At 37.1% G+C, this 9388-nt stretch overlaps 2 protein-coding genes and 1 long non-coding RNA gene across 4 annotated transcripts in view; 1 reads left to right on the forward strand and 2 right to left on the reverse strand.

Annotated features, from left to right (window-relative positions):
• LOC127751226 (uncharacterized) overlaps positions 1-2469 on the forward strand; it is a 9519-nt gene extending 7050 nt beyond the window's left edge. The window contains exon 2 of the long non-coding RNA XR_008012029.1: positions 12-2469. This is a non-coding gene — a long non-coding RNA (uncharacterized LOC127751226). The remainder of the gene's footprint in view (positions 1-11) is intronic.
• On the reverse strand, positions 1992-4414 carry LOC113210646 (U6 snRNA-associated Sm-like protein LSm1). Of its 2 annotated transcripts, none has more exons than XM_052274383.1 (4): positions 4196-4414; positions 3666-3803; positions 3385-3569; positions 1992-3292 (listed from the first exon to the last, which is right to left on the reverse strand). In XM_052274383.1, exons 2-4 carry the CDS (start codon positions 3727-3729, stop codon positions 3119-3121), a joined length of 423 nt encoding a protein of 140 aa, XP_052130343.1. In that variant the 5' UTR covers positions 3730-3803; positions 4196-4414; the 3' UTR covers positions 1992-3118. The 2 variants fall into 2 exon arrangements, with proteins under 2 accessions (XP_052130343.1, XP_026284523.1); XM_026428738.2 differs by having other exon boundaries at positions 3666-3731; positions 4196-4381.
• A 466-nt stretch (positions 4415-4880) lies between these two features.
• LOC113210644 (T-complex protein 1 subunit eta) lies at positions 4881-8493 on the reverse strand. The gene is made up of 8 exons (XM_026428733.2): positions 8347-8493; positions 7643-7903; positions 6740-7090; positions 6299-6597; positions 6072-6224; positions 5794-5945; positions 5533-5721; positions 4881-5446 (listed from the first exon to the last, which is right to left on the reverse strand). The coding sequence occupies exons 1-8, from the start codon at positions 8347-8349 to the stop codon at positions 5223-5225; spliced, it is 1632 nt and encodes a 543-aa protein (XP_026284518.1). The 5' UTR covers positions 8350-8493; the 3' UTR covers positions 4881-5222.
• Positions 8494-9388: the final 895 nt, after the last annotated feature.

Here is a 9388-nt window from a genome sequence, read left to right on the forward strand (position 1 = left end):
TTTAGCATAAGGTGATCTACTAGGCCTTAAGCGTTGTCTCATGAGACGTTTTTTGTGGGGGAGACTCCTTAACACGCATGGATGGTACCCAAGAGTTTAGAAAGTCTCTTGATGTAAAACTATTACTGTGTTGAGAGAATTGTGTTCACATACATTCAGAGGGAAACAAGAGAGATCAACCAGAAATCTCAGGTAATAATTTGCCTCCTTGGGTTATGGCTAGTAATGAAATTAATGTACACATCTGATTTTATAATTCAACTTTCATTCTGAGTTTGCATTTGCTATGGTGGTTGTGAAAAGTGGTTCTAGGACCAATAACTTTCTCCTTCATGAAACCTGTGAATGTGAAGAAAACACCTCAGCAGTTGTTTCACGTTGATGCATTTTGACCTTTAATTCATTTTTCCTTAAAATAATTATTTTAGAGTTTTATGTTTAAGCTGTTAGCACGTGAATTCTCTCTGACTGTGCTATGGTATCAATCAAGAAGTCCACACTTCCTGGCAGTTTATCGGTGAAAGAAGGGACTTCCCTCCTTTGCACAACCTGTCGTCAGGAATTTAGCTCTACCTCATTGTAAGTCATTATCAGACAACCTACTCTGAATGCTATAGTAGTTTAGTACATCAAGGTATTGCAACCCCACATATCCCATGAGAAACAGTTCCAATGCAGGAGAGAATATGTCATTGTCATTGAAGTGTCACTAAAGACAGGCAGTTCTGAGACATTACTCAGCAGTCTGACTTGTATCAAGACAAAAATTTATGGAATTAACAATAATTTGATTTTACCTCATACAACAATATGTTCGGCAACATTTCACTTGAACTTACTTTGTGTTTTTTAGGTTGTAACTAAATGTTCCCCAAATCTTGTTGTGAATTGTACCATGCTCCGCTTTAAAAATCAAGAGAACATTAATTCACTTACTCTCTACAGTCTTTCTTTCGCAAATCACCTTTACTGTTCTGATAAGAATATCTAAGCTTTGTTTTTTTCCTCCGGAGTGGGTTGGTATATCATCAAACAAAGAACCATAGGCCAAAATGCTACTGTTTAGGACTTCTAGACATTAACAATAACAACAATTGTATAGAGAGAAAAGAATGTAAATTTCGTTTAGTTGAAAAATATTATATAGAATCAAAATTTAAAAGGTTAATATGTGTAATACATGGGAAAGTAATGAATTCTGGACAAAGAAAAGTATCTTGGTAAAACTTTGGGATACTACTTCAGTCAGGTTTTGTATTGATAGGCGTTCACGGAGATCCCAATCAGAAGTTCACCTGGAGATGGATGAAATGAGGCACAAGTAGAGATTTTCATGTCATACCTTTTCTTTCATAAATATTTCTCTACACTTTGGCTCTGATGCATCATTTTCAACGCCCAAGATTTAATTCCCTTGAATATGGCATCACACTGTAATGTCAATTAAGCCACATGGTAAATTTACAGAGAAATATCTGGATGTTACCCTTGCTCATTATTACAAAGATTCACCAAGTTAATCCACTGAATGTACATACATTAATTTAAGTGACTGGAGATTTTAAGCTGGAAAAAAAAACCCACTGTACTAGACTTCCATTTCCAATCTTCCACTCACAAATAATTTCCCCCTAATGCAAAAATTTTCCTCACTGGTGGTTATGTATAAATGTTTTCATTATAAACAATTTTCGTCCAATCATAAAATCAAATATTGCAAGAGACTTTCAAAAATTTTGATGTATGGATTGTGGGCTTAGGGGCTGAGTTGAAAAGGCCCAAGCTAAGAAATGAGTTTACTGCAAATATTTTGATTCAACACTGCACTTGACTTGCTAGTGTCCTTGAATCCATCACCTCCTTAATTATCTCAGTCTTCCAGTCAATTTGGCCTTTCTCAGCAACCACTCTGAATTAACTTTGATAACTCTGAAGAGGTAAAATCTTGGAATGAGGAAACATTGTAGGAAAGTTATGGGGCTGTGAGCAAGTTTCTTTCCAACAAAATCAATTTATTGAGGGTAAACTAAAGAGCAAGCAATGAGGGAAGAAACTAATACTGGTAATCGGATACTATTTTTATATAAAAAAGAAGAAAGACTTCAATGCTTAACATTCTGACAAAGTCATAGCATTGACTTCCCTTTGATTTGATTTGATTTGTACCTTACACTTGCAAAACTTTGCAGCATTGCAAAGTAAAGTAGTTATGTACACAAAACTTGATTAGAATCTTGAATCTTGACAGTTTCTGCCATAGGAACCGTAAATTTAACAATAAATATACGTATATATGTACATGTATACTGTACATCTATCAAAAACCAATAACTCTGGAAGATGCATCAGTTTAACAAATCTGCAATGATTGATATAAAAATTTAGACATTTCCAGCATGGCATTCTGTAGATTGACATGTATTGTATCATTTTGTACATATGAAATAAAAGGAATTATTGTACTGTGTACTTTCCTACAGATTATTTGATGAAAGCAAAGGTCTATGAAACACTCCTCAAACAATAACAAGAGAAGAGATGAAACTAATACACAAGAAATTATTTTCAACTAAACCTGAGTATAACCTGAGTATAAAGTGTAATGGTGAATTTAGCCTTGTGAGTAGAGGCGCCACACATAAGGCATGAGTTCTGGCAGTGCCTTATGCTGTGATTGGCTAGCCCAACTCAGCAAACCTCTAAGGATCGCTGCCTAAGCTGAGGCAAGGCCTCTTGTTTTAAGAGACTAAATGCAGCATTAATTTATAAAAAGGAGACAAAGATGGGTTTTAAATAAGAAAATTGAAGTCCCATTAATTTCCTCAACACTATCTGGTACATAAGTGTAAAAACTCTATTTAAATCTGTATTGATTTATCAGATCTAAAGAAATAAATATGTGATTTACAGAAAAAACATTGGTGACGAACTAACCTATTGACTCAAAATAATTGACACCAAAACTTAATTCTTTAGTCTGAAGTAAGTAAAAAAAACATGATTCATGCAAATCCAACCAATGAAGACAACAAAAAACAAAGAAAAAAAAAACAGACAAAAAAAAAACAACATTGTAAACTTTACCAGTCTTGTATGTCACAAATTTGATGCTTTGTACCTAGAACATGTCGTCATGGCTCATATCTGGGATGTACTGTAATCCCCGTTCTTTCAGTGCCTTAGCAAGCAGTTTTTCTTGATCTTGCTTAGTTTCCTGCTCTTTGCGTTGGGCATCTAGGATGTCATCTACAGAGACTTCTTGAAGAGGCAGTTTATCTTCCTTCTCCTGGTCCTGAAAATAATTAAGAAATAGAAATGAGTGAGAGGATTTGGAAGGAAAGTATTATGGCATCATTTGACTTATCTATATAAAATGTTACTTACAATTTCTCCAAGGAGAACTACATTTTCACCTCGCACAATGAATACCCCACGAGGAATGTCACCATACTCTTTGCCAACATGTATTCTTTCAATAGTGCGGTGAAGCACAAGATTAGCAAACTGATCAACGCTTCTCAAATAGCCAATTAATGTTCTTCCATCTCGCAACAACACCATCAATTTTTCTAGAAAAAAAAAATCACATTTAGTCCTCTGGTAATTTTAACTCTCTTGTTGAAAAAAGATGGCAAGTAAATTATGAATACTTAAACAATACTCACTGTCAAGCTCTTCAATAAGAGTGGCGGTTCGTGGTGGAATTTCCAGTGTGATTCGTTTGTCCATGTCTTCAAAGCAGAAGAGAAAAGGAATTTCAGAGAACTTGAGCACGAATAGACGTGGATATACTTTTAGGTAGTCTGACACAATCAATACATATTATAATAGACTATTCTAGCGAGTCGGGGAACAGAACTCAGTGATTCAAAAAGGACCAGAAACAGATTACAAAAACAGCTCATTTATAAATCATAAATAACTGTGTGGAGAGAAAAAACTGTTTTTAACTTGAGGCTATGTCAAAAAAATGAAGAGAATGTGATCTGCAAGGTGATTATATAATCTTTTCCCGGTACTTTGATTGTTTGTTCTTCCGGACTCGCTAGGGTGGTCTATTAATAAAATGTTTCTTAATTATCTGAATATATCACGCTGTACTGTTTACACCGGGGAACAGTCAAAAACCAGCGAAAACTGATATTGCTAGTCCTTTGTCCCACGGGAAATGTAAAGAAAGATAAACGGGACTTACTGTAAGAATGATAGTAACAGCGTCAATCAATTCACGAAGTCACGACTTAAGATGAACAAGATTATAATCTGATGACTATCTTAATAATGACATCAACAACTCTACTGAACCATTGAAGAAGTTTGGTTAGGAAAGCCCAATTTCTCATAGCTCCATCTCTCTCTCCGTCAACGTAAACATCGTAACTATGAGAAATCCATCCGAGAATTCGGAGGCAAATGTCTAATGTCACGCAATGAAGCGAAAATCATGTTTCCGCTGTCAGTCCCAGCGATTTCTGAAATCACCCGCTCCTAGTCACGGGTCTTGAACTTAACTCGTACCCTCTCGTGGAACAAGAGGGGTAGGCTGCCCCATTGGACGCGTAAGCCCCTATGGAGGCCTCAGCGCGCAAAAGCAAAGCTCAGGGGTCCCTCCCTGTGCATTTCGGTACTTTTGGTTTGGAGAACGAATACACATCCGTTGTGGCCCAAAAATATCAATCGCCCGTAGACTGCGGCCGTTGCCAAGCCTCTAACCATGCTGAACGACATTTTGCTTTCTACCTCGAGCAAAGATTCCTATCCAAAATAAAGTTTGCACAGTGTTCTTGATGGACTCTATCCTGAGAAAGATGTGTTGGGATTCAACATCCCGAGTATGGAATTTTAATAGAGTAATTGATATTACTGTAAGAATATAACAATTAAGATGGCAAAAAGCGTGAATTTTTTATTTCATTTTTTAACAGAAGTATTTACTGGACTTCTTGAACATACAAAATACTATGAAATGCTCTTGTTATTAATCAAGTCAACTATGGTGAACATAAAGTGTAAATAATTAATTGTTAATAGTGAATACATAACAAACAACAAATTGTCAGTAAAAGCAATGGAGATGGAATATGAAAATGCTAGGATGCATACAAAAACAGCTTCACTGGGAATAAAATTTAGAGTGGGATGTATCTCCTAATCTATCATTGGATCACATAGTAATTAGCAGGAGTAATGTGCAAAAATAAATTATATGTAGCTGGGTGCAACTACATAGGACGCCCCATACCTCTGCCCATTTGGGGCATTTGAGGGGCATCATGACCACCTGATTTAGGATTCTTAATGGTTTCATCTACAGATAAAATTAGGCATGCAGCTTCACTTGCAGCTGTGAGAGCATTAATTTTGATAATAGCTGGCTCCCAGACACAGCTTTCAAAGTTGTCAGAGATGTCTTCCTTCATGATGTCGACCCCATACCAAGACTGACCTAAAGGTTCAAGATAAAAACAGTTAGAACCTTGCAACATATTAAAGAGAAATATATAGTCACAATATTATGTGTAATTGAATTACCTTGAGCATGCTTTTGCCTCAGTTTGTTGAGAATATTGGTGGCATCAAAGCCAGCATTGTCAGAAAGCTGCCTGGGAATAACTTCTAGTGCCTTGGCAATGGCACCAATGAGTAGCTGCTCCTTGCCAGCAATGGTTCTTGAGTAATCTCGCAAATGACGGCTCAATTCCATTTCAATGGCTCCTCCACCTTCAATGCAAAATTACATGTTTAAAGAAAAGAACAAAGGTGAAAGAATACAGAATACTAGGGTGCAGTTACCTGCAACTACTGAGTCATTCTTAATGGTCCTGCGGACAATCATGATAGCGTCATGAAGTGATCTTTCGGTTTCTTCTAAAAACTGTTCAGCTCCACCCCGCAGTAGCATTGTACAAGTCTTAGCGTTTTTGCAGCCTTTAAAGATGTTAAACCTACCACAAGCAAAAAAGAAAAAAAAATCAAATCTATTGCATTGAAAATTGACAATACTTTGTTCCACAAACAAACACATGTAGTCTGTCTCAATAAATAAAAATAAAATGGCTTTTGTTACTTACCTCTCCCCTCCAATTTGGATTTCTTCAAACACTTCGCACTGACCAAGAACTGACTCATTGATATCATGAGCAGTAGACATCACAGATCCACCACAAGCCTTCATTGTCCTCTTCAAATCTTCTTCAGGAACTCGCCCAGCACAGAACATATCCCTAAAAGCAAATGCATGGACATTGAGCCAATAATCAAAGAAAGGAATAAAGCAGACTACTAAGTTAACACTTACCTATCAGCAAAATACTGAGTGGCAACATCACCAATTGGTAGCTTTGAAAGAACAACTTGTGCTCCACTTTTGACAATCTTATCTAATTTGTCATAAAGAATTTGCCACTCAGCATCAACAACCTTCTGGTATTCAGATACAGACTCAACTCTTACTTCAGCATTGTCACGCTCTGCTTTGAGCTCCAATTCCACATTCAGAAGAGCAATTTTAGGGTTGGTGTACTTTTTAGGCTGCATTTCAAATCCAGCATATGAGAATGTCTTTTTGAAAGCCACACCACTGACCAGCTGGGAGTCCTGGAAGAAAGAAAATTTTTTTGAAGGACACTCATCAATTATAACCAGTTGAGATGAGTAAAATAATTGATTTTGACTAAATCTAGTATAAATGTTAAAAAGAAATAACAAAAAAAATGTTACATGAAGAATAGCTACATACCTCCAAAGCTCCACCCTGAATTTTTTTGACACCAATCATATTGAGGGGCAACAAATCATCAAGCATAAGGACAGCATCAACAACCATTTTAGAAAAGAAAGCTTTCTGCTGATGGATCAACTTAGAGCTCAGTGAAGTTGCAGCACACTTCTCAAGAAGAGCTCTGTGTTCAACAGTGTTCGACTTCTCAATTTTTACTGAGAGGCTGTTAATTTTCTCCACAGCAAGCTGAGTTGCTTTACGGAAGGCACGAATAATAATGCGAGGGTGAACACCTTCCTCAACAAACGGTTTCACTTGTTTCAGAAATTCACCAGCCAATAAAACCACACTGGTGGTACCATCTCCAACCTGTAAAATATGTTAACATGACAGTTTAGGTATTTTCAAGTACGTAAAGTCTAACCTTGATAGGAATTATTAAAACCTCTTGGCCCGCAACATTGCAAAAGCATACATCTTGGGTTCAACTTAGGTTGACATAATATTTGATCCATTAGTTTTCAAAAACAAGGATTTGAGTTATGAAAAAAAAAAAGGTATGGCATGCGTTGACAGTCACTGATTGATTTCGAGTACAAATTATGGCACGGGCTGTTGCCAAATCGCAGGGAAAACAAAAAAAGAAAAAAGAAATGTCTTTGTAAACAAAATGATAAAATTATCAACAGAACTGCAATTTTAAGGATTTACCAAGCATAAATAATACTGACAGGAAAATTAACCCACAACTAACGCATGATGTACCTTGAAATATGAAATGACACTCTGGACTGCCAAGCATCATCAGTCTATTTTCAAACATATATTATACTCTCCATTGATGGTGAACTTGAGAACTCTAAAGATCACACCGACAGGAGAGAAAGGAGAGAAGAGGCACAAATAGACATCATATCTTACCTCAGCATCTTGAGATTTAGCGATGTCAACAAGTGTTTTGGCAGCGGGGTGGACAACTTCCAGAAGATTCATAATAGTGGCACCATCATTAGAAATTGTGGCCTTGCCACCTTGATCAACTACAAGTTTGTCCATTCCTCGTGGACCCAAGGTGGTTCTGACAGCATCCACTACGGCTTGACATGCTGTTATATTGGAGAGCAACTGTGATGTGCCTTGGGAGTTCTCCGTCCCCTCTTTCAACAAAATTATTTGAGGTTGCTGAAACGCAACATAATAGTCTTAGCTGAGAGAAAACTATACTATCATAATTCGAAAGAAGAAATTGAGATATGTAATTCACATATTTTGAATGAAATTCTAAGAAAAGGATGTGTGTAGGATTTGTATAGGTTAGAATAGACAGGACAATAACTGGGGAGATATTTGAGGAGAATTTCTTAACGCAGCAACCACAGCACTGAGTACTGAAAAAATGAATATGTCTTTAAATAATGGTATGTGACATTTAAAATAATTCTCAGAGAAAATAGAAGTTCTGTGAGACGCCGGACCCGGACATCTGATATTTAACCAAGGATATTGGGACTAACCACACAGAACGGTTATACGTAAAGGACGCATAGCAATATCAGTTCAGTGAAATTCACAGAATTCGTCACTGAATTTCACCGATGGCAGCTATTTCGATAGATTAAAATTACCATTGTCACGAGTTCTTATGTTGCACACGGACGAAGACTCAGACACTAACACACTCACACTGCACGTATGTGAAAAACACCGGGGGGCACAGGGGCACAGGGCAGGGCAAACCACAGAAAAGGAGGCGCCTGGCTCCGAACTTCAATACTAATATGAATGAATCAATGAATGAATGTGCAGGGGAAGTATGACAAATTCAGTCTACTCTGTTGGTTACGAGGTGTCAGCGGGAATTTCAAAATTGCGTGATAGTCGTTTTATAGTTTTAAGCAAGCTCAAGTCCATCGTAAGGTAAGTTATCGAATAGGAAATGGTGGTTTTCTGTCAGCAATGCGCGTAAAGATACACATAAAAGGTGACCCATTGGTGGTGACGCATTAAGTGCGCATTCAATGCTGCGATGCGCATTTAATGCGTCACCAGTGTGTCAACCTTTAAGTGCATTTCTACTTGTATTGAAGCGCATACTGCATTGAGGCTTCCAAGTTTAGTGGTACCTAAGAGACGCCATAAAAAATTGGGTGAGTCTTTGAAGGAAAACTTGTAATTCCATCATTCTTATTTTCATGTTATCTGTATGGTCTCTGCATGAAGTTGTCTAGAACATCAGACAATGTCCTTAAATTGAAAAAAATGTTTAAAGGATATTTTGATTTTTGACTTTGACTCAGGTTTATGTACTTTGATCGTACTATCCCCAGTAGCGCCAGCCACATTAAATGCGCTCAATGCGCATTGAAATGCACATTAAAGGTCACACCTTGGTGACACATTAAATGCGCATTACAGCATTTAATGCGCATTAAGTGCGCATTACGCGCATTTAATGCGCATTAAGTGCGCATTACGCGCATTTAATGCGTCACCAAGGTGTAACCTTTAATGTGCATTTCAATGCGCATTGAAGCGCATTAATGCAGTGGCGCTTCTGGGGATTGTTTCCTGTATTCAGATAAACTTCTAAAGAGGATAAATAAATTGCAGCAATAATGTTACACTGACTGTAAGAATTTATTTGGTCATTAATACAGTAATAAAATG

The sequence above is a fragment of the Frankliniella occidentalis genome, unplaced genomic scaffold (genome assembly GCF_000697945.3).
Source record: "Frankliniella occidentalis isolate FOCC.00 unplaced genomic scaffold, Focc_3.1 Scaffold386, whole genome shotgun sequence".
NCBI classification, from domain to species: Eukaryota; Metazoa; Arthropoda; class Insecta; order Thysanoptera; family Thripidae; genus Frankliniella; species Frankliniella occidentalis.